The 26153-nt window shown below is 45.0% G+C and overlaps 1 protein-coding gene across 3 annotated transcripts in view; it reads left to right on the top strand.

The window, feature by feature from the left end:
* MVB12B (multivesicular body subunit 12B) overlaps nt 1-25563 on the top strand; it is an 87446-nt gene extending 61883 nt beyond the window's left edge. For 2 of the 3 annotated variants that reach the window (XM_040442677.1, XM_040442675.1), the window contains exons 8-10: nt 11883-11938; nt 13345-13425; nt 21066-25563. In XM_040442677.1, coding sequence (XP_040298611.1) covers nt 11883-11938; nt 13345-13425; nt 21066-21152 — 224 coding nt within the window. In that variant the 3' untranslated portion in view covers nt 21153-25563. The remainder of the gene's footprint in view (nt 1-11882; nt 11939-13344; nt 13426-21065) is intronic. The other variant, XM_040442676.1, reaches the window with a different exon arrangement.
* Nucleotides 25564-26153: the final 590 nt, after the last annotated feature.

Below are 26153 nucleotides of genomic sequence, written 5' to 3'. Positions count from 1 at the left end.
CAGCAAGGGCCATATGTCAAGGGATATTCTCATCATAGACACTTATGCCATATCCACTCCTCTTAGCTGTAGGTCCCACCTCTGGGACCAGCCCCAGTCTTTAGCACAGGGGTCCCTCAATTCCTTTCCTTGTTCAGAGTGACATCACACCTGCATAAAATGTGGTTGTGCAAGTGTAGCTCTCTCCATTCAGTTCTACAGGAGTCCCAAGAACAGCTGACTCTCTGCCAGTCTCCGAATTCCCATGGAGGGGAATGGAGAAGCCAAGCTTGTGTTGCCACTCCTCCACTTACTGCGCCACCGGTCGAAACAGTGGGACAACGAACCTTCTTCCTGTAGATAGGTGAAGATCTCAGAGGTCTCAGGCACGCATCGCTGAGACGTTTGCTATAAAAGTAAATGATGAGAATACCCCTTTAGTGTTTGGGGTTGATCTATGACCAACATATTGTCACGTTATTGAGCCTCACAACCTTACTTCAAGAGATTAATGTAGCTTTCTCGTGGAAGTGCTCCATAAAGGTCTGTATAATATTTCCTTATCGTGGTGATGCCAATGATTGCGTTCCATCTTGCTCCAGACACTTCTCCAGTGCATCTTCCGAGATGACACTTTCTTATACATTAACATTCTACACTTTTCATCACGAACCATCATCATCTTCTCGTTCCTCAGTAGAGAGTCTTAAGAAGCCTTGAGTGTGTAATTATGTACTCTAGTGAAAGACGTGTTATTAGGTCTACTTGTAGTTGGATGAACGTTTGGATCAACATCACTTGAAGACCCCGTAAAGGCTGAGGAGAATGATAGTACATGCTGTCATTTGCTTCACTTAGTCCACACCAAACTATAATCGACTATAATGTCCTGCTGAAATTGATCTTTAGTTGGCAGTGATATGTGCTAAACCATAGCACTTAAAGGGGATGTGTCGTCAGAAAATGTCCTATTCTTTAAATCACGTTCTTATGTAAAACATATTTTAAAAAAATTTGATATTTTACTTTTCCATGCCAGTATCTATATTTAAAGGGCTTCTCTTGGAAATAAGATAGGTGACCTATCCTCAGTTGTAAGACCCCCGCCAATCAGCAGTTAGGAGAGGCTGGACATCGCATGAGTACCGCAGCCTCTTCCTAGGCCGTTTGACGTCACTGTACATCGGTCACATGGCCTAGTTGCAGCTCAGCCCATTGAAGTGAACAGAGGTGAGCTGCAATACCAAGTACAGCCGCTATACAATGTATGGCGCTGGGCTTGGTGAGCTGCTGGAGCTCCGGTGAGTGCGGCGGCCCCCTCACAGCTGACTGGCGGGGGTGCCAGGATTCAGACCCCCACCCATGTGGTAATGATGACCTACCTTTGAAGATGGCTCAGCATTATCATTTCCTGGATAATCCGTTTAAAACAAAATTCTGCAATTTTTCACATTGGCCACTAAGCTTAATAATAGGCTTACACTTCCTGTTCTGTGGAGATCCCTTTTTTAGCAGTCATCTTATTATCATCATAGGCAGGATTACAATGACAGATAACACGGGGTCCACCATTCACAATAGGTCACTATCACAGCATATCTACTCCCTCCTGACTTCTGCACAGGTCACAGCGCATGCTTAGGAAAATCTTCCGTAGAAGTCAATGATATCAGCTCCTGTCCATTGTGTCTATGGCCGATGTGGCTGCCGTAAAGCGTTTTCTAAATTCAGGCAAGATGGCTGTCTCTCTATAATAAAGTACAGAAAGTAGATTTAAAAAAAATCTACAGTCAGAAAATGTAAAAATATTACACAAAAAGGATATGTGCCAATATCTGGTTTTATTCTTAAAAAAAAAAAAAAAATATAGATGATACATTTTCTATAAAGTAACTCTGCCACGAAAAATTTTCTATATTTCTATATCTGAATGCTTTTGTACTTGCATGTGATTTAAAAATTTAGTATATCCACTGAGTTATTCTGTGAAATCTCTGTATAGCCCCACCTGCTGTTTTCTTCTTTTTCTTATTTCTTGTCCACCTCGCTGAGGTGGTCGCACATGCTCAGTTTAAATCTTTAACCGCCACCAGCCATATCTTCTGTTCGAGGCTGTGAAAGGTACAGGGCAAAAGCTACAGCAGACAGGACATTCTCCAAGAGCTGCCTGTCTGAAATAAATCTAGCAGAGCAACTTCAAAAATGATTGTGGAGATCTCTGGATCCATGTGAGGTACAGGGCTGGTTCTAGCTCTCTTAGGGTCCATTCACTTGTCCGCATCCATTCTGCAATTTTGCGGAACAGGTGCGGACCCGTTCATTTTTAATGGGGCCGGAATGTGCTGTACATCATCCGCATTTCCGTTCCACAAAAAAAATATAAAATGTCCTATTCTTGTCTGCAATTGCGGACAAGAAAAGGCATTTTCTATGAGAGTGCCGGCGATGTGCGATCCGCAAAATGCGGAACACACATTGCCAATGTCCACACATACGGACGTATGAATGGACACTTAGAAAGAGATTGCCATGTACTATATGAGGTCTGATTTTTCCTTTTTTATATTGATTTTAAGTAGTGTGGGAGAATATGGCAAACACAAGCTCATTAACCCACATACATATGTATGCACGTTGTCTATAGGCGAGCAGCAATACTTAGCAGTCCCTGAGCAGTTTAATTAGCACAATTTAAGTTCTAACAATGTGCGAATAACTGCAGTCAACAAATTGTCTTTTTCAGTGATAATCGGGTTTTACTTGTCACTAACCCCACCGCCTACGTTACTGATATGACCGGTATTCCAGAAAGGATCGCAGCATCACAACATAATAAAATTGATTCGTTTCAAGTTCTGACTTGCGAGTTGCTGCGACCCTACAGTCACAAGAAATTCAGCCGGTTTGGATTTCTTGCGACTATAGGGTTGCAGTAACTTGAGACGCAACACCATCACATTGACTTTATTATGTTGTGATGTACATTTAGCCATAAGAGTTGTCATGGCCAATAGGGAGCCTGTCTCTTGGGTTTTCATCTCGTAAACCACCACCATAGCGTTCTACTGCTGTTGAGTAGATTTCAATAGAGCATGTTGTAATGCTGTATGACGCTATATGCTAATCACCTCTGAATAGTCATCTGGGCCGCGCCGTTCCTTGAGGCTTGGCGCCCCATAGAGTTACATAAGCCATTAGAAGCAATGCTGAAATATGTTGAGTTTCAGGTTTCCAGACATGCCTAGTGAAGCCAGGTGGGCTTGCCTTTCCTTCATCCATGCCCTGTGCATGTGCCAGATGCCTCACTTGGCCTGGACCATGCGCAGCGTGCAGATAAAGCCAAGGAAGGGGCTCCTGTTTCCTGGTGACGGACTCCTTTTAAGTCTCTCAGAATAGGTTTTATGCTAAAGACCTTGCACCATTTTTGTAGCCTGCCTTTGGACCTATTGTTTCTTACCAAAGTCTTTTTGTTGCTAGAATTGGATACAGTATGCCAAAGTTTCCATATGTGAAGTATGGAGATATTAAGCCAGTGAGGCGTCTAGGCCCCAAAAACAATTATCATTGGGAAGCGGAGACCCACAACGTTCAAGAGGTCCTTGTTCTTCATGAATATCTTGCCCACATTGTCTTGAGTCTTATGCTGCACTAAGACTGCCCAATTGTTGGGCAGATTATCAGGAACAAACATTCCTACGAACATTTGTTCCCTATAATCTGTCCCTGTAAAGATCACCTGATGCAAATCGCTTGTTCATCACCATAAATGGTAAGTGAGCGCTGCATGTAAATGAAGAGCTTCACTTCTACTGACGAGCAGGCAGTTTTCGGGAAGGAGCACTTTCTTTTCAATAATTGTCTGGTCATTGGTGTGGTGTAAATGCACCTTCATTTCCTTTAGTTTGGTCTTCGTACATGGCCAAATTGAAGTGCGGCGATAACCAGAGAAGGAGGAGTCCAGCCTTTTTAAGGGAGCTGTCTAGTTTGTCTCAGATCTTCAACCCCAAATTACTTCATTTTCCGACTTGTCAAATATTTTTACCACTTTGGAGGCCTATGCAAGACCTAAAGTCTCATCTATGTGGTAACTAACTAAACAAGAGGTATCCATAAGTGTCTTCTGGCAGGCTGGTCCTTCTGCAGTCATCCTGTACGCTCAGGTCCTCAGTTGTGGTCATGACCTGATTGAAACATGTATACAAAATGCCCAGGGCTTAAAGTGGTTCTTCTGGCTTTTAATATCCTCAGGTCATCAATTTCAGATCGGCGGGGGTGCCGGGTGTCAACTGAAGGGAAGGTGCGCGCAGTGTGCACATGCAGTCTCCTGTCTCTCTTCCTGTTGCTGCTATGTCTATGGCACAGCAGCGGCGAACAGGAAGAGAGACAGGAGATGGCACTTGCATACTGTGCGTGCCTTCCCTTCATACAGCTGATCAGCAGGGGTGTTGGGTGTCAGACCCCCGCTGATCTGAAATTGATGACCTATCCTGAGGATAGGTCATCAATATTAAAAGCCCAGAGAACCCCTTTAAGTGCACAGACAGACTTCAGGAAAAGGTTGTCAGAAAACTACAGTGGATTCCCTAACCTGTGGGGACTACAGAATTGAGACTTTTAGGTCAAGGCTGGGCGCCTTCACTCTGGTTTGAAGGAAACACAACCGCTCAAACTCTCAGCAGTACTGAGACACTGAATAAGGAGAGCTTCTTATACCCAGGACTCTCCTAATTCATCAGGATGGCATGAGAGGCATACAGCATTCCCGAACTCTTTCTGGAGGCTGCACAGGGGATGCATGGTTGCCAATAGTTGTAAATTTGCAGGGACTCTCCCAAAATGTCTGAAACAGTCCTGGCAAATTTTGGCTGTCCCGGGCCAAAAGTGGGCAAGTCTTATGGAAGTGGGTGGTCCCTTTGTGTTTGGGGGTCCCTTTGTGTTTGGGGTTACAAGCCCCAAATTTACCAATTGCAATAGGGGATGTTCTCATTATGTAAAAGTGTCCCTGATAAAATTGCTAGTCACAGTGTTGTCCTTCTCTCCCCATTAACGAGCGACACTGGCTCACAAGTTTAAGGGGTTGGCCACCTTTTGGGAAGTTTTTGGCAACCCCCTAAGCCCTAAACTAGGCAAACCTGCAAAGAAAAGCATCCTTACCTGCTCTGTGCTGCTGAGTCCCCCCTCCTCTGCCTCGCTCGGGATCCCCCAGTGTCAACATCCGCTTTGACACCACTGCAGCCAATCACTGGCCGCAGTGGTGACCTGCCCCCCTTTGCATCACATGACCAATGGACATGATAAAAACGGAGACTGTCACCTCTGTGGTCAGCAATTGGCTACAGCAGCGTCAAAGCGGTTTTTGACAGCAAGGAACCAAACGACGCACTTGAGGCCCTGTAGTTAAGGAGCCTGGGAGCAGGTAAGTATTTATCCCTTTTGTGACCAACCCCTTTAATATTCACAGCCAGTGCTCCCTTCATAAGATGCTAGAATGCCGACCCCCCCCCCTCCAATACAATGTGATTCTCGAAGTCCCTCCGTGACAGTGCTGCCCCCAGTTTCCCCCCTAACCATGTCATCCACAGACTACAAAGCTCCATTGACGTGTATAATATCCAACATCTCGGAGAGTTCTCTAAAAGTTCCATGGCTTTCCCCTTTTTATGGCATTATTTATGGGATGAGGATCGAATCCTGTCTGTATACCTGATGCGTTACAGGCAATGAATTTGAGGGGTCAGGTCCTGTAGAATAAGACTGATGAATTCGCCCTGCTATTGATTAATCATAACTAATTACGCCCTGACAAGGTCTGCGTTAATAGCCGAATAGCGTAACCTTTTCTCGAGATTGGTGCAAACACTTTGGCTTTTCCTCCAGGGCTCTGCAACTGCTCCACTAATAAAGAGAAAAATCTTTGATTTGCATTAACGAACGGGACTAATTGTTGTCTTGTTAATTGGCTTCAGGGACCGAGTATTATCTTAATTACAAGGCTCAATTATCCTAATAGCTGCAATGCCAGACAATTGAACATTTGCGCTGTTATTTTTATTGGGGCCAGCGCTAACCGAATTCATTCATTAGCAGGAAAAATTATGAGCCTTTTTGATGACTTATTAATGCCCGCTCTTTTCATCGGGAGAACTCGGATGCTCAATTACGTAAAATACATTTGACTATATTCAAATTTTTGAACGCTCATTTAAAAAGCCGTTTATTAACCCGTGGGCAGAATCTCTTATCACACTGAGTTTAGTCCTACGGGCTTCATGATGCCTAGCGATAACTTTTGATCAACAGAATGAGATTTATTGATTTAAAGGGGGGGTTTGGGGAGTTCAGTATTGATGGCGTATATCCTCAGGATAGGTGATCAGTGGTGGTCCGACACCCGCACCCCTGCCGATGATCCGTTTGAAGAGGCCGCGGCGCTGCTTCCTCCTCACAACATACCAAGCACAGTGCCATATAATTTTTAGTGGCCGTGCTTGGTATGTGACCGTTGGACATGACGTCAATGGCCTAGGAAAAGGCTGCAGAGCTACCTGGAGCAATGCAGCCTCTTCATACAACTGATGATCTGGGGAAGGTGGGGTGCCACCGATCTGATGTTGATTAGATCATCAATTTTGAACACCCAAAAACCCCCTTTAAAACAAGAAATATAAATCCAATGAGAAGAAGGTGAAATGAGGCGCTTGAGTCATGCTGCCAGTGCAATGGAACTTAGTCTTACTGCCGAAGTTCAAGATGAAAGCTTTATTGAAGACTGATGAAGCCAAGGATCTTCTCTTCCGGGGGGCCGTCAGTGCAGATCTCAGTAGTTAAAGCCTCCTGAGATCAACAGCGCATACGCTAATGACTTCTCGCCGGTACAAGCTGGAGATTTCAGGGCCAAGTATCCGAACGTTGAGAATGCCTGGCCCTGTCAGTCAGGCCATGAGGGGGAAAGGAGATGGGAAGTGGTGCTCCAAAAGGCTAGGTCAGCCCCCTTCAGTGCGCCGATCATCTAAAGTAATAATTATTCTGCAACGGTTCATTTGCAGCAGTAGAGGGCTGACTTTATTCACCAGGATTAACCCTAGCAGGCAGTACGCGTGGTTCAGTAGGGCTGATCATGGTGACAGATGTTCTTTTTAGGAAATCTCATCTACACATGGTAAGAAATATCTGCAGCAGGTCGCTTTATGTTCTGGATTGTTAACCTGTTCAGGATCATATCCATGAAGGATCTGTGGCAAAACCTGAGGTGTACGTCCCACATGTATCGGATAACGCCGCCAAGGATTTGTGTGCAGCCAATCCGCAGCTTTCACCCTTTGCAATGCAGAGTCGGCAACAAATCTGCATGTAACGTGTGGATATTGGGGTGGATTTGGTACGGAGACACGGCGACTCTGCAGCAGAAATTCCACTGCGTAAAGGCTAAATGCACACGACCAGGATTGCGGACTGATTTGCATGCGGAAAATCCGCACCGTAGGTCATGTACATTGTATTCTATGAGAATTAAAAAATTCTGATACAGATTTTGACCTGCGGTGCAGATTTTCTAATCTGCAGCATGTCAATTTTATTAAATTTTTTTCCTGACCTGATTTTATCCATTCACTTCAACGGGGAGAGAAAAATCCGCATGTGGAAAATCTGCATCAATCCGCATGTAAATCCGCACCAATCGATGCGGATTGTCCTCACGGATTTCCCAGCGGATTTCAGTGTGGATCCTCCGCACATGAATCCCGAACGTGTGCATTAAGGGACCATTCACACGTCCACAAAATGGGTCCCCATCCGTTCCGCAATTTTGTGGAACAGGTGCGGACCCGTTCATTTTCAATGGGGCCGGAATGTGCTGCTCGCATCCACACTTCCGTTCCGCCAAAAAATAGAACCTGTCCTATTCTTGTCCGCAATTGCGGACAAGAAAAGGCATTTTCTAGGAGAGTGCCGGCAATGTGCGGTCCGCAAAATGCGGAACGCACATTGCCGGTGTCCATGTTTTGCTGATCCTTAAAACACATACAGACGTGTGAATTACAGGTGACAGGCTACCTACAGTAGGTCATGCACAAAATGCTGCTGTTACCATTGACTCTAATGGAGGAGAATGTTCTCTCCTCCATCACCGACTTTGATTGGTCAGTAAAGCGGACATTTTTGATTGGGAGGGTGCTTCTTTGAAACTTCTGCAAACAGGAATGCAAGTGTGAACAGGGGCAGTATGAAATCCCGACAGCCTCCTTGGTTTCAAGCAACTATATCATCCTCTGAAAAAGAAGCCTGTTTAGATTTCTCTGTATTGCTGCCTTCGGTATGTTCCCGTAATTCATTGTACGCCCAGTTTGTGTTTATTATGTAATGAGGTGTAATTTATATACTAATCAGTGTACGGTAAAAGCGGGATGATTTCCATATTAATATAATATTTTATTATCATTTCAGGCAGAATTTAGCCATCCATGTAGGCATTTTAATTTATGCATCGGCTGAGTGATCTTCTGGGTGAGCGCTCCTTAGCGTGCACCCTCCAATTACCATACAAATCAATGCATGCTATTGCTTTGTCTACAACAATGCGGCAATCTTCCTATTTTGGGTGCCTCTACTTCCACCTCTGTATATGTTCAGTATGGGAAAAACTTTGAATATTTTGATATGCGTCCAAAAAAATTGTGGCGCTCCTATGAGAATAAAAAAGTACTAGTAGATTCATTTTTTATATTACATTATTTTAATGGTATCATGAGCAATAGTTTTTCTGATACAAAGCTCCAAATCTCCTGCAAAGCCATAAGTTGAGTTAAAACCTAACATGCTGGCTGCTTGCAGCCACTAGGGGGAGCTTTATTACATACTGTATTATTATTGAGTTTATTATAGGACTGTCTGCAGTGTGCTCCCTCTAGTGGTGACTGCCGTGCGCAAAATAAACTGAGTCTGTGCAGGGATGTTGTTCTCTGTATCAGAAAAACAATGCTATCGAGAGAGATTAGTAAGTGAATCGGCATAGCATAGAATTTTGGACCTAAAAATGATAAAAGGCAGACATTCACTTTAAGGCTATGTTCACACGGCCAAAATCTACAGCAGGAAGATCAGTAGCTGAAAACGGGTCCTTTTGTAATTTCGTGGTGGGTTTTAGAGGAGTTTTGGAAGAGTTTTTAGAATTGGTTTTAAAGTGTGTGTTTTTCTAAGGCCTCATGCACATGACTGTATTTTTGGTCCACATCCAATTCGCATCCGTATGTCCGTTCCACCTTCCTGCAAAAAACATAGATCATGTCCTATTCTTATCCGTTTTGCAGACAAGAATAGGCATTTTTACAGTAGCGCGGAATGGGAAAGTACAGGATGCGATTTGCGGACCACGGAATGGATGCGGAATGTGTGCATGAGACCTTATCCAATTCTGAAGCCTTTTTGGGGGGCAGGAGCGCTGCTAAAAAAGCTTGTAAAACCACTTCTAAAACTGCTAGCACATGGTGGTGTTTTTTCGATTTTTTTCAATGGGCGGCCGATGGTGGCTGTTTGATTCCACAGCGTAAACTGGACGTTTTCCAAACCGGAATCCAGTCCGCATTCCGCAAGATACGGCCAAAGCTAGGACATGTTCTATCTTTTTGCTTGTGCGCAGGCATGGATCCGAAAGCCCATGGAAGTGCGTCTGTGGGCTTCCGATCTGTGCCTCCGCACCGCAAGAGATAGGAGATGTCCTGTCTTTGGTCGCATCTTGCGGATTGCGGACCCATTTAAAGGGGTTGTCTCATCATGGACAATGGGGGCATATCGCTAGGATATGCCCCCATTGTCTTATAGTATAGGTGCGGATCCCACCGCTGGGACCCGCACCTATTTTGAGAAGAGAGCCCCGAAAGTGAAGGAGATGCCGCCCTCCATTCATTTGTATGGGGCCACCGAAAATAGCCGAGCGCTGGCTTGGCTATTGCCGTCTGCCCCATAGAAATGAATGGGAGCATGGGCCGCGCATGCGCGGCACGCTCCCTTTCACTTCTATGGGAGAGGCGGGGATTAGCGCTTGGTGGTGGATGGACCCCGGGAAGTCTATATATCGATATCGATATAGGTGCGGGTCCCACCGCTATCAGACAATGGGGGCATATCCTAGCGATATGCCCCCATTGTCTAAGATGGGAATACCCCTTTAAGTCAATGGGTCTGCATCCGCACCACGGAGTGCACATGGCCAGTGCCCATATATTGTGGACCCGCCGTTTACGGTCTGATCATAAGCCCTTAATGATATGTTGCACTGATATAATGATACAATCTCGTCCTGGCCATACACCTGATGGTTGATGTTTGGATGCCTTTTAAAGGGATTGTCTAGAATCCTGATTTACCACTGGGGCCGCTGCTGATCACGTGGAAGGGGGTCCCGTGTGAATGGAGCCATGGTTGTGCATGTGTACAAATGTTTGGGGATTGATGGAGATCGCGGCGTGCAGCACTCAACTACCTATGTCAGTCCCATAGTCTTCATTGTTTATGACCATGGCTCCAAACGGGAAGTCTGGGGCCCCCATTCCTGTGATCCATGGGCAATTCAGCCCCCCATTGATCAGACCCTTATCTAGCCGGTGGATAGGTGATAAGTTGCGATTCTGTGGCAACCCTTTTAATCCAATGTGCTTTCCCGTGTCCTGAGATGAAGGCACTTGACCATGAAGGGTCCCTACGTAACGCGCATAATCCCCATGACAAATACTCTGGTCTCGGCCGTCACTGAGCAGCATTGTCCTACGGGATATTGACCAAAATGGTATTCTGAATTCTCTAGATTAGTCAAGATTTAAGCAATGATAGAAAGATGACCTCTACCAACATCCTCCATGACAGTACTTGTAAGCATTAAAGGGGTTATACGCGTGACACAACCCCTTTAAGCCCAGAAGTGTTGTCATCAGGAACAAAGCTTTACTTCTGGACGTGGCATTGTAATTTAATTTGATTTCTTTCTTTATTTTTTTGTTTTTATGGCCAAAGACGGCAGAATCCTAACCTGAAGTGTGTTCTATTACGCGGCACGTGATTGTAAGGAGGCAGACCCCATCTGTACACCCTCCCCCGCAGTCCAGAAAACGCGCGCGCTCGGTCCATATTAATAACTCGCTCTGGAAACGTGCGACTTTTAGTATTTGCTAAGTAATTAAATGTAACATTCATGCAGTTTCCATCTTTCTGCGCGCGGCCCGTGTTTTCTGATCGGGGAGCGGACGTGGCTGACAGCCCCGGCGAATGCCTGTGATTTGACATTATCACATTAATAACGCATCCATTCTTCAAAGCGTTTTTAGGCATGATCTGTATGATAAAGGGCATCTACTTAATTACAAGCTTGCTTAATTACAGCTGTGTGGAAGCTCGTTTGTTTAGGAGGATGCTAATTACACTGCTGAGCCCTTGGCATGGGCTCGGGTTCTGTACGGCGTACGGTGGCAGAACGCCCAGATGAAGTGGCTTCGGCTTTAATGACTGCAGGTGACACGGGGGGAGCTTGTTATGCCGGAGCGGCGGTGCCCTAACTCACATGTGACAGACGCCCAGATGAGCGCGGCTCCGTGTGGACCCGACGAACAAGGAGACATATCTATGAATAACCGTCACAGCCGTATCTGCGCTGTCACGTAACGCGCGGCCCGGTTTTATAGGGTGGCGAGAAATGCATTGACACAAATATAAAAAATGTCTTTTAATTCTTTTCTGGGTTGATTAGAGAAACTGATATCCTTTCTAAAAGATTGCTGTCTGGGCCTGTGCAATTGTAGAGCTGTCATTTTCCATGATATTATTATTATTATTATTATTATTATTATATTTTTTTTTTTCATTGTTTTCATCTTTTCCACCCATCATTACCGTCCCTTTTATTTCTCTTTCAGCAATGGATGGCGTCCCTTTTATGATTTCCGAGAAGTTTGCATGTGCGTCAGAGGCGGTGAGTGTACAGTCCACACTATAAACGGTCAGATCTGTGTATTTTATTTTATTTTTTTTAGGCTTTTTTTTAACGTAACTTCTACTTATCAGTGTACATAAAAACTATTAAAGAGGTCGTCTGAAATTACGACCTGTAACCGCGCCAATCCTTTCCAAAGGAAACTTGGTTCATGTGAACAGGTCAGATGCAACCCGTGAACAAGAGACTCTAGAATGAAGGTAGATCGGTCTCGAGCAGACCCTTATACTCGGCCTTTTTTGTTTTCCGGAAAGTCCTCCAAGGCCACCTGCACCAAAACCCCCAGGGAACGCTTGGTGTTGCTTGGTTTTCTGTTTTGACACCCATGTGCAGATACGACGGCACTTTCAGCAGAATTTTGGCGCGCACAGTCCCGTGGATAATTCCACCAGAAACCTGACAGTGGCAGCTCCAAGCCACGACCACGCAGAGAACGGACATGTCTCTTCTTGGTGCAGCCGTGGCTATACGCCGCTGCTCCGCGATCCTCAGTGCTACCTGCCATTGAGATGTATGGGAGGCAGAAAGAACATGGGGTTGGCGTGTTTTCAGAAAAATTCCGGTGTGGGCATTTTTCTTTGGTCTTTATGAGCCCGTGTCCAGAATCCACATAGGCCTTAGACCAGATATAATTTTGCTATTTTGCCAAAATAATAACGTATTAATAGTTTATAGAGGAAAGTAATTTTGTCACTCCAAAAAAAAAAGTTATATATATATATATATATATATATATATATATATAAAATTATTTTCAATTTTCTTTTTTTTCTTTTTTATAATTTTTTTATTTTTTACTTTAATAGAAAATACAAACCCACCAGTATACAATAAATTAGGATTATACTAAAAGAAAAGAAAATCATATAAAGTATAATAACTAGATTTGTCCTCTTAATACTTTATCGGGCATTAATATTAATTCCTGGTGTCAGTACTTCACCCATTAGAAATTTATATTAATAATTCAGCCTTTTGCAGTAGATATCTATTTTCCAATGTGCATGCAGCTTATGCGTGCTGTTTTTGAATTATATATTTGATAATATATATTTTTGTGTAATAAATTATTATTATTTTTTTTTAAATGTGGTACACTTTTTAGGTGAAGTCTTACATTTTATATATACTTTTTTATTTTTTTTACTACAGTGAGAAGTTCTGTGTATGTGTATTAGATGTTGTGCTACAGTAGCTGAGAAATTCTCCATTCCTTTGGTTTTCCTGCCCTCGTGTGGTCACTAGTGGAATTGCAGGGCACTGCCCTTGCTGCTGACTGTTGTGTTGATGGCTGCTTGTGTGAAGACAATGCTGCAATACACTTTTTGTAATACAAAGATTCCTGTCTTCTCTTTAACTGAACCTCTTAAATTCTGGTTAATCAGAAAGAGGTTTCTTTGTTTCAGATGCAGCAGGTTGATCTTTTGGGCATTACGATCAAGTCCCTGGCCGAAATAGAAAAAGAGGTAAGAAGGGAGCGAGGGATTTAGAAAATATGGACTCCATAAAGTGCATTGTATTTTTTTTTATTTTTTTTTTAAGATATCTGTAAGTATCTAAATCTGCTGTACTATTCTAGATACAAAGGGGTAGATTTATCAAAACTGGTGCAAAGCAGAACTGGCTTTGTTGCCCATAGCAACCAATCAGATTCATCCTTTCATCTTTCAGAGCTATCGGCGACTAAGGCAATTTTCCTTTTTATACCAGTTTTGATAAATCTTCGCCAAAACCTTTCACATGCACCGATCTCTCCGTCCTAGGTGACCTTCTCAGGTACTGTAAGACCTGTGCCTCGCATGGGTCCGGAGATCTCGCGCTCGCTCCGCTCTTAGTGAATGGAGAGTATTGAGCGCATGCTCCGATAGGAGCGGATCCTAGAGGTCCACCTTTTATCTGACATTTGCAGCATATCCTTTTGATAGGCCATAAACGCCACCGCTGGGACAATCCCTTTTTCCAAGTGTCTTATACTGATGACCTATCCTTAAGATGGCGAATTTCAATGGAGACCACGGCTCTCACAAGTCTTCATTATTCCAAAATGTAATCGCCAAAATAAAGCGACGTTTCGACCAGTGTGGTCTTTTTCAAGCTTGTGAGTGCCGCGGTCTCCTTTGAAATTGACTTTTGCTGGGGGGGTGCTTCGGACTGGCACCCAACACTGCGGGCACCACAACAGTAAGGCTACATGCACACGACCGTATGTGTTTTGTGGTCCACAAATTGCAGATCCGCCAAAAATAACGGATGACATCCGTATGCCTAAAACGGACAAGAATAGGACTACGTGCGGGGCTACGTAACGGACATTCTGATGGGGACAGCACACAGTATGCTGTCCGCATTTTTTGCGGACCCATTGAAATGAATAGGTTCGCATCCTATCCGCAAAAAAAAAACTGAACGGACACGGAAACCAACAACGTTCGTGTGCATGTAGCCTAAGGCTGTTTTTTGATGTGCTGCTACGCTCCCCCTTTTTTTTTCCTATTCTTAAGATAGGTCATCAGCAGTGATTACCGAAGCGAGTTTCGGATCTTAGATCCAAAGTCATTTAGGGTACTTTCACACTAGCGTTTTTCTATTCAGGTATTGAGTTCCTTCCTAGGGGCTCAATACCGTAAAAAAAAACTGATCAGTTTTATCCTAATGCATTCTGAATGGAGAGCAATCCGTTCAGGATGCATCAGTTCAGTCCCTCTTACGTTTTTTGGACGGAGAAAATACCGCAGCATGCTGCAGTTGTATCTCCGGCCAAAAATACTGAACACTTGCCGGAATGCCAGATCCGGCATTAATTTACATTAAAGTGAATTAGTGCCGGATCCGGCATTAAATGTTTTGGCAAAACGGATCCGGCTTTTCGGTCTGCGCATGCGCAGCCCTTTAAAAATGCAGAAAAAAATTTAATGCCGGATCCGTTTTTCTGGATGACACCGGAGAGACGGATCCGGTATTTCAATGCATTTGTTAGATGGATCCGTCTAACAAATGCCATCCGTTTGCGTCCGGATTGCAGTCTCTGCCGGAAGTGTGAAAGTACCCTTAGCTCAAAACTTCGGATTAACTCTGTATGGAGTCTCCGTTCAGCATTAAAATGTACGGCCTCCGATGAGGCAAAGTTAGTTATTGGCGAAGACTCGCGAGACTTCATTGAATACTTCGGTATTTGATTTCTAAAGTAGAAAACCACTTTAAAACTTGGATCTAAACTCTGCGTCGGTTCTGAGGTACCATTCGGAACCAAAGTGGAGTTTGGATCCAAGTTTTAAAGTGGTTTTCCACTTGAATAACTTCGGTATTTGATTTTTAAACTACGTCTTGCAAGACATCGCAAAGTAACCCGGGTCACCCGGGACCCCCACTGATCAGCTGTTTGAAGAGGCCACAGGGCTCACTTGTCACACGTCATATTCATCGGTCACATGGCCTAGGCGCAGATCAGTCCCATTCAAGTGATGCGATACCATGCACAGCCGCTATCCAATGGACGTGCTGTGTATGTTGAGAGGCGAGGCTGCTGCAGCGCTCCCCGGAGCCCCTGGTCTCTTCAAACAGCTGATCTGCAGGGGTGTCGGGAGTCTGACTGTCACTAATCAGATACTGATGACCAATACGTGCGATACGTGGCAGTTAACCCCTCAGGTGCGGCACCCAGCTCTGTCACAGAGGTCGGGTACAGGCTGTGATTCTGCCGCCGCACCCGCCTCCTGTATCTGTATTAGATGTTAATTTTCATTGGTGGCGCAGTGCGCCTGCCCGCCCCTCTCTCCTCATTGGCAGCGGCGGCACAGGGTGGAGGGAGAGAGTGACTCCTTCTATCCTGTGCTGCTGATGGAAAGCGGCGCTCGCTGACAGCAGCGCGCTCCAAGTTCAGTGATACTAGACTGCGCAATAGCGTAGCCTAGTATCGATAAAAGGCAAATCCCGGTACCGAACCGATAACGGGACAAAAGTATCGATTGGGTATCGATATTTCAATACCCGCAACAACCCTAATCTGTGACATTTATGGCATGTCAAATGGATATGCTATAAATGTGGGACCTCTGGGATCTGCTCCTATCTGTAGAATGGGGCCCCAAAATGAACACATTCACTGCTATGGGACACAAATTGCCGAGCGAGTTCAAGATCTCAGAATCCATGGGAGGTACAGGGCAGGTTCTAGCTCACACACAGCCTTTTACACTATGTATCCATGAGAAGACACTGGGGGAGATTGGGGGGACTGACGGAGGTTTTAAAACTGGTGTAAAGGAAATCTGGCTTGGTTGTCCATAGCAACCTAAGAGTTCTGAAAATTGAAACGTGGAATCTGATTGGTTGCTATGGGCAACTAAACCCGTTTTCCGTTACATCCATTTTGATAAATCTACCCCAAAGTCTTAAGGCAGGAAAGAAAAAGAGCATCTTATAGGAATGTCTTGCTGAGCCCTGAACTTGAAGCTGAACAAGCACTCCTATCAGCCAGCAACCTAGTGCAGGCGCACACTTACACATGTGTCAGTCACACAGGCTTTAATGATCTCATTTTACAGATGGGAAATAACTGACAAGATAAGAAGAAATGACCTGAGAAAACAGGCAGCCATTTTTATAATTGTACTTTATGCCAAAGAGCTCCTAGAAGAGCATTTCCCTGTGTTTATATCGCCGTTCTTCCTTTCTTTTCCTTACCTCTTTTGTTTCTTCTGTTCCCAAATGGCTGGAGATTCGTCTTGATTATAATTGCTGTTAGCCACGCATATCTAATTTGTGTCTTTTTAAGAGCTAATTAGCGAGTGCTCGACATCTTTATGTGTTGTGCTCAGATCCAGTCGCCTCCTTCAGCTCCGGGAGGTTTGTGTTTGATAAACAGGCTCCCACTTGACTGCTGTAACCCCTTCTGTTTCGGAGCAGACTCCGTTTCTAGTTCAGGGGTTTGCTTACAGTAATACTGTACGTTAGTATTTGGTACCAGTATATTTTCTATAGAGCAGTTATCCCCAACCTTTTTTGCATCACGGACCAGTTTCACGCAAGACAATTTTTCCACGGTCCTTTGCGCTTCACAATTAATGCCCTCTGTACATATAATTTCCCAACCCCTCGTCTGTAGAGCCCCCAAAAAAACCTAAATACTCACCTCCCTCCCTCCGTCTGCAATGAGGAGGTAGCGATGATTTAATCGCAACCATCCTGCACCATACTTCAGCCTCAGGATTCAATTAGGCTAAATGGCAGGACGCACGAGCCAATGGTTCCCGTCCTCTACGGCCCGATACTGGTCCCCGGCCCAGTGGTTGGGGATCTCTGTTCTATGACATCAATGGGCTACTCAGACAGAGCCAGTTAGAGTAAAATTCCTTTTAATCTGGCACCTACAGAAACCAATAGGCCTTCCGTTTTTCTGGATTATTTGAGAGTCCTTGAAAAGTTTATAAATCTTACTTCTAAGAGTAGAAATCCTTCAAGAGGAAATACCTAAATACAATTTTTAAAATGGCGTTTCCCCCAAAGAACACTTATCCCCTATCCGCAGTTAAGTGTCTGATTTCTGGGGGGTCCAGCTACAGTAATCCTGGGAGAAGAGATCCCGGAGTCTCCACATGAATGGTGGTAGTGTGAATGCATGACCACCAGTAACTCTCCTCGGGGAGAGAGCGTCTTAGTCGGCGTGAGGAGACTTTTATAGGCCATACATGCTCAGCTGGAATTCTGGGAAGAAAGGGATGTAAATGGATTCTTTGCAAGCTCTGCCTCTAATGCCACCAGATGTAAGGCAGCTATCCTATAAGACCGTGTTTCCCAACCAGTGTGCCTCCAGCTGTTGCAAAACTACAACTCCCAGCATGCCCGGACAGCCTTTGGCTGTGCGGGCATGCTGGGAGTTGTAGTTTTGCAACAGCTGGAGGCACACTGGTTGGGAAACACTGCTATAAGTCAATGTTCGACCCCCTCCCTGCTCAGGTCACAGAGCATGCCTAGAAAGCTCTCCCATAGAAATCAATGAGTCCCCTTTCTGTCCATTGTGTCTATGGCCCATGTGGCTGCTGTCAAAGAGCAGGAAGTCTTGACATATTTTAAGCCTAGTAGCCAGTGTGCGGACTACATGATTTTAGGATTCAGATAGATAGAATAAATAAAAAATCACCAATATGTTTAACAATTATATTTATTAATTTAATATGTTTAAAAATTAGATTTAATCAATAGGTCATTTTCTGATGACACATTCCCTTTAAAGGGAACCTGTCACCTGGATTTTGGGTATAGAGCTGAGGACATGGGCTGCTAGATGGCCGCTAGCACATCCGCAATACCCAGTCCCCATAGCTCTGTGTGCTTTTATTGTGTAAAAAAAAAACACAATTTGATCCATATGCAATTTAACTTGAGATGAGTCCACTCCCTGAGATGAGCCCAGCACCGCCCCGCATCCTCAGAATCTCCTCCTTGCTCCCCGACGTCAGAAAGCCAGAGCGCCGTAATCTCGTGATGCGCGAGCTAGCGCATGCGCAGTTCCTTCCCTGAGGCTGATGCCAGCACAGGGAAGGAACACTATGACGACACTGCGCAAGCGCCAGCTCGCGCATCGCGAGATTACGGCTCTCTGGCTTTCTGACGTCGGGGAGCAAGGAGGAGATTCTGAGGATGCGGGGCGGTGCTGGGCTCCTTCACGCTGGACTCATCTAACATACAGGACACATCTCAGGGTAATTTGCATATGGATCAAATCGGTTTTTTACCACAATAAAAGCACACAGAGCTATGGGGACTGGGTATTGCGGATGAGCTAGCGACCATCTAGCAGCCCATGTCCTCAGCTCTATACCCAAAATCCCGGTGACAGGTTCCCTTTAAATAAGAGACAGAATGGCTTTGAAAAAAAGGTTCTCACTTGACAGATTCCATTCCCACACTTCCCATTAAAAAAAAAGTGTCATTCTCACCTCACAGATTCCCTGCTGCTCCTGTTCCAAAGCTTCCTGGGTCCTCTGTCAATCTCTACTTTATGGTCTTTCTTGACATAGGAAATGTGACCAAAAGGCCAATCACTGCCCGCAGAGGTAACCCGCCTCAGCCAGTGACTGACCGAGCTGTGACATCCATGTCAAGAGGGACCACGAAGTAGAGACTGGTGGAGGACCTAGGAAGAGTTGAAACGGGAGCAGCAGGGAGTCTGTGAGGTGAGAGTGACTCTTTTTAAAAAAAAATTAAATGTTTTTCCACAAATCTAATATAGCCTCTAAAAATGGATTTCTGGAACTATAACATTGATGGCCTATCCTGAGAATAGACCATCAGTGTCTGATTTGTGTGGGTCTAGGGATGAATGAACTTGCATTTTCAAGTTCGGCGTACAAGGTTCGGGTTATCTAAGAATCCAGTTACGGATTCCGCTACCACGGACCATAAGTTATGGTCTGTGGTAGCGGAATCCATAACGGAATTCTTGGAGAACCCGAACCTTGTACGCCGAACTTGAAAACGCAAGTTCACTCATCCCTATGTGGGTCTAATCTGAGGGACAGCACAATGGAGAGGCCACGTCCTCTTGGCGGTTAACTTAGACACAGCAGTTTGAACATACAGGCGGCTGTGCCTGGTTTACGCTGCAGATTTAACCCTTCGCAATGCATTACAAAAAATCCACATGTACCTCAATTACGTAATGAATTTTGCCTCTGTATATTACATCCTGTGTCTGTACCCAAAGAGCACTACATGTCAGTGACTGGCACTACCACTCTTGCAGTAAGATTTGAGAAGCACTTACCGAACAGTTATGTACCACCGCTCCTCTCTGTCTAATCATCAGGTCAGGTTTTTAATACTAACCAAATAATACTGTCATATAGACAGAGTAATACTGCCATGCAGTCATTTCTTTTTGCTTTCTCTCTATCTGGCTCGGGCTTTCATGAAGGCTTCTTTTAGCTACAACTTGCCTATGCGCGAAAGTCTTTGGTGCCTCTCTTTAGCACGTTAACCCTACTTTATCTTGCAGGCTCTACCTTGCCACATGCACTGGTAGCTCATACATGCGCCAATTTTTTAACCTGCCAGCTGTCCCATGTATGTTCTTTTAAAGATCCCTATAATCAAAATGTGTACCCCAGATATTTAATTTTACTGTTAGAAAATGGCTCCATGCCACTTTTTATCCAGTGTGGCCCCATACACCTTGGTTCTATAGACGGTGCAGCCACCTAGAGTGCCCCCATCCACCTTGGTTCCATAGATGGTGCAGCCACCTAGAGTGCCCCCATCCACCTTGGTTCCATAGATGGTGCAGCCACCTAGAGTGCCCCCCTACACCTTGGTTCCATAGATGGTGCAGCCACCTAGAGTGCCCCCATACACCTTGGTTCCATAGATGGTGCAGCCACCTAGAGTGCCCCCCTACACCTTGGTTCCATAGATGGTGCAGCCACCTAGAGTGCCCCCCTACACCTTGGTTCCATAGATGGTGCAGCCACCTAGAGTGCCCCCTTACACCTTGGTTCCATAGATGGTGCAGCCACCTAGAGTGCCCCCCTACACCTTGGTTCCATAGATGGTGCAGCCACCTAGAGTGCCCCCCTACACCTTGGTTCCATAGATGGTGCAGCCACCTAGAGTGCCCCCATCCACCTTGGTTCCATAGATGGTGCAGCCACCTAGAGTGCCCCCATCCACCTTGGTTCCATAGATGGTGCAGCCACCTAGAGTGCCCCCATCCACCTTGGTTCCATAGATGGTGCAGCCACCTAGAGTGCCCCCATACACCTTGGTTCCATAGATGGTGCAGCCACCTAGAGTGCCCCCATACACCTTGGCTCTGCAGACCTAGGTCCTAAAGACAGTGTAGCCACCAGAGTGGCCTCATCCTTTGCTCCAGGTTGCCACCTGTGTCTTCACTGTCCCCATTCTCATGTTTGTACTGTATATTAGCTATAGGATTTTAATTTGGAGACGCGAAGTAATTTTGTCAGCCACAAGATGGCACTGCTGACCTATTGTTTCAGCCTTACCGTGCAGGATTAATACCAGCCACCCTCCTTGCCCTGCCGGTTACTTGGTAATCTGTATGTATAATATCCAGCTGACAACCTTTTCCTGCTTTGTCTTCCCATAGTATGACTACAGCTTCAGAACAGAACAGAGCGCTGCTGCCCGCCTGCCTCCCAGCCCTGCCCGGTGCCAACAGATGCCCCCATCGTGAGATCCAGGAAGGTGGCTAATGCATTTGGCGCGCACAAGTACTACTGAGCAGAACCCATTGCTGCTAACCATAACTTCTAACCCCCTGCCCTGCCGGAGCGGCAGACGTGAAGAGTTGGTGGAGTTTTTTGTTTGTTTTTTTTCTAACAGATTCTGTTTTTTTGTATTGGTATTTTGTATATATAGCTACTTAAAAAAAAAAAAAAAAAATCCCCCCCTGTTGAGTTGTATTATCAGTGCTGAGCCCTCCGGCTCGCAACGCTCCAGTGTTAACCTGTACTCAGTTTGTCTGCACACTTCCAGTCCCTCCCTAGTGGCGGTATCCACGAGCATTCAGGGACAGTGGCATGTGATGATGCGGTATCGCTTTAACCAAACACTGAGCACATACTTCATCTGTGATCACATCTGGCACGTGCCGAAGCCTGCACGTGCTTCAATAAAAAGTGGATTGTGCGTGGCAGATGTGGAGACCCCATCATGTTCAGAAATGTGATGGTCTTGTGATTATTCCATAGGTTTTAAAGGGGAAGGTCCAAGCTTGAGTCTCCTTTTTTTTTAATGAACAGTTCCCACTCTTGTACATAAGGTTTTGCCTGGGATTGCTGCTCCGCCTGACACCCTTAAACGGGACCGAGCTGCAATGCTAGACACAGCCTGTGGACAAGAGTGGCACTGTTTCTGGAAGCATGCCCTTTTTTCTATTCTAAACCTGGTCTGGCATATAAGATAAATGCTGGCGATTTTGGCAGGACCGTCTGACCATTGGAGCCCCATGCGCATGACTCTATTTGGTTTTCTTATATAGATCCTGTCCGTGTTGCATCCACATTTTCTGCAGACCCATTGACTTTGATGGGTCTGCAGTCCACATTTTGCAGACGTGTAGGACATGTTGTATCTGTTTTCGGCATGGATATACGGATGCGCAAAGCATCCATCTGTCCATTCCGCAAAAAGATAGACTGTGCAAAATGCGGACCAAGGACCCATTGAAGTCAGTGGGTCTGCAAAAAATGTGGATGCAACACGGGCAGCATCCGTATTTTGTAGATCCACGAGTTGTGACACCCAAAATGGACACTATGTATGGGGACCTCCTGACCATCCTGATGCCAGATGTTGGGGAGATATAAGGATTGGGCACTTGGATTTCAACGACCCCTTTTTGTTCTCGCGGAGAGTTGTCTTGCAGCAGCTTTTCCCACTCTTCCTATTCAGGACACGTGCATGCTCAGCCAAGCCGAGCCTGCACATGTATGTAGGGGCCACTAGACACTTTTTGAAAGTGCCCCTGTCTTCATATAAGGTTCCATATCAGTCCATGGAAGCCCTCAACAGCCTATTGAAATGTCCTAGTGTTTGTAACTCCAGGCTTGAAAGACCTCAAGCCAATGTGAAAGGGAAGATACAGGTTCAGAAGAAAATTAAAGTTCTTAAATATTCTTCAGTAGAATTATTAATGGGTGACTACTATCGTCACTTCCGTCCTCATGGTCTCCCTTGGAGACATCCTTCACAAGTTGCTTTGTAGGGAATATAGCACAATGTTCTCTGATTTTCTAGCCATAGTGTCTAAAACGTGTGCTTCCCCTTTAAATGTGAAACTTTCAGCCATAAACGTGGTAGCAATGGAAAAATCTTAGGACCTTGTTCACACATATGACCCATGTTAGCAACCCTTCCTCTGAAGTTTCTTCTATAGAAGCTTGTACAGCACAAATAGCCTTGGATGAAGTCAGCAGTGTGTAGTAGACCATAGGTTGGGCAAGTCCCACCCGTCAATAGTATGGGTGTTGACAGAACATATATCTTCAGCTGGGCCATACATTTGCAAAATGGACCAATTTAGACTATGTAACTTAAAGGGATTTTCTGATGATACAGATTTTTTTTTTTGCAAGTGGGCACAGCCTGCCCCCTAAAACAGAAGATTCATGCTTACCTGCTCCACTCCACCCAGGTCATCTTCTGATGCCCGCACAGTTTTCTTCCGGCGGTGCATGGGCATGGTTACATGCACGGCTCCAGACAATGACTGGCTTCAGCAGTGATGTGGCCACCAACGCCACACATCAGCTGCTAAAGCCAGTCATTGGCTGGAGTGGTGCATGGGACCATGCCCATTCCACTGCCGGAAGATGGATGTAGCGAAGGCAGCATGGAAGACTGGAGCGGCAGGGAGCAGGTAAGTACGACTCTTCTGTTTCAAGGGGCAGGCTGCAGGCAACTGCTAAAAAAAAATAAAAAATCTGCATTATCGGAAAACCCCTTTAAAGCTGATCTCTACATCAAGACCTTCAGTTTTGTTAGAAATGACTTATGTACACAACGTTGTATTATCTGTCGAAATTCATTAGTCCTACCCCCATAGCTTAAAGAGCACTATTTTGGGCATTGGTTGGGTACAGTTTGTGCCCATAGATTTTGGAGTTAAGCTGACCGTTTAAATTACATGAATGTTGGCCAAAGCCTCCTATTTAGGCTCGACCGATCAACCATCTAATGTACATGGGGACCCTCCATGAAGGCAAATGTTGAGGGAGAGACAGATTGGCTGTTGGACTTCGACACGCCCGTTCCTTTTGTTCTAAGATGAGATAAGCTGCTGCCAGGGGTATGGGACAGAGGCTTTCTCCTCATTAGGAGCCAAACATGCGTGTGTATATAAAGGGATAGCTGTCGGCCAAACATACACATTAGATAGTTGTTGCTCAAATGCTTGGCCAGCCTAAGGGGCATAGTCATTGATCAGACTTCAATTCCAGAGTTTGTTCACGTGGGCTGTCCTCAGGATAGGCCATCACTAGCTGATTGGCACTGGTCCGGCACCTCTCACCCCCGCCAATCAGTTTTTTTGTGTAGTTCTGTCACCAGAGCATCCCCAACATTGTACGGCACTCGTCACTCACTTCTATGGGAGCAGTGCTGCAGTTGACGATACCCTGTAGCTCCGGTGACCACTTCTGATGGCGTGTTACACAGAAGAGCTGATCGGTGGGGGTGCGTAATGCCGGATCTTCACCGTTCAGCTAGTGATGGCCTATTCGGAGGCTTAAAGTGTAATTCTCATTCTTTTTTATTTTATTTTTGTAATGTATAGGGGCAGTAATACTGACCATTTTTGTAATATATTTTAATTACTGAAATTGTACATTTCTATTAGAAAAATAGCTCTAAAGTGGCCCATTTTGAGCCTTAGCAATGCTCCTCTGTCTCCTGTTTACATAACTGTAGAGACTTGCGCAACACTGTGTTATGTAAACAGAAGACAGAGGAGCTAAGGCTCAAAATGGGCCACTTTAGAGCTATTTTTTCTAATAGAAATGTCCAATTTTAGTAACTAAAGTATATTACAAAAATGTTCAGTATCACTGCCCCTATACATTACAAAAAAAAAAATAACATGACAGTTACACCTTAACAACCCCTTTAACAACTCAAAAATATTAACAATAGCAGGTAATGAGAAATAACTCCTCATTTCTCTTTGGATGTTCATTTCTAATGACCTTCTGATCGCCTCCGCTCCTTCCACAAATACTTTTGTGTGAATAAAAGCAAAGCGCAACAATGGTAATTTTCTTGCTTCATGAAGCTAAAAGCAGATTAGATGTTAGACAGATGGCGTGAGCCAGATAGTCTTGTGGGGCGTTTGAAATTCTTTTTGTATCAGGCACATCCAGGATACATTTCATAACCGACAGATTTTGCGTAATTATTCTTCTAAATTAAAAATGCTGGAGGTTTACGAGAGGCAGTTCTGCAGGCTGTAACACAATATTGTGCGAGAGCCGGACTCTTAATTAAATCTTGAATGGACTTTAGAAGAAATGTATTCTGTAATTTCAAAAAAGGAAGATGATGAACCGGTTGAGTTAGTCAATCATTGAATATTTTAACTGGTTGTATGGCCATGGGGACTGAAGTTTTTTTGGGATAGTTTATTTGAACAGCATATTAAAATTTTATGGGTTTCCCGATTTGCAGAAACTTCAGAAATAAGTATGCGGACCGTCATCTGCTCTTGAAACCCTCATCAATAAGGGATATCTGTAACCAACCCGTTAATTTTCCATCATTTAGGATCTTCATACCTTAAGATACACTAATATCAATGTCAGTTATTTTGAAGTTAAAGGGATTGTCTGGGATTTTGATAGCCTATCCTCAGATGTCTGATTGGAGGGGGTCCAGTGCCTGACAACCCCCACCGATCAGCTGTTTGAAGAGGCTGCCGCACCACAGTTTACCGAGCACAGTGCCATACATTGCAAAGTGAATGTGCTTGGTATTGCAGCTTACTCCCTCTCACTTGAATTGGGTCTAAGCTGTGCGTAGGCCATGACTGATGAACGTGATGTCACTGGCCTAGGAAGAAGTCACAGCGCTCACTAGAGTGCCTCTTCAAAAAGCTGATTTATGGGGGTGCCGGGAGTCGGACCCTCACCGATCAGATATTAAAGGGATTTTCCGGGCTTTTACTATTGATGACCTATCCTCTGGATAGATCATCAATATCAGATTGGCGGGGTCCAACATCCGGTGCCCCCGTCGATCTGCTGTATGAGGAGACGGTACGCACGTGCCGTCTCCCTTCCCTCTTCCTGTTCACCGCTGCTGTCTATGGCAAACACCAAAGACAGCAGCAGAGGACAGGAAGAGAGAAGGTAGACGGCACGTGTGCACCTTCCCTTCATACAGCTGATCGGTGGGGGTGACGGGTGTTGGGCACCGCCTATCTGATATTGATGACCTATCCTGTGGATAGGTCATCAGTATTAAAAGCCCAGACAACCTCTTTAATGACCGATCCTGAGGATAGGCCATCAATATCAAAATTCTGGACATCCCCCTTAACGACCAAATTTAAAATCCAAAGTGTATGAAGATCTGTATATTTTATATGGACTTTTATTAGTCCGGAGAGGCATTAGTGACAATATACAATGCCATTTTTGGCAAAGATCTGGCTTCAGGATAGGCCATCAATATTCTGATC

This window comes from Bufo bufo, chromosome 8 (genome assembly GCF_905171765.1).
Source record: "Bufo bufo chromosome 8, aBufBuf1.1, whole genome shotgun sequence".
NCBI classification, from domain to species: Eukaryota; Metazoa; Chordata; class Amphibia; order Anura; family Bufonidae; genus Bufo; species Bufo bufo.
The sequence above is the reverse complement of the archived record's forward strand: the minus strand, read 5'-3'. Positions and strand labels throughout refer to the sequence as shown.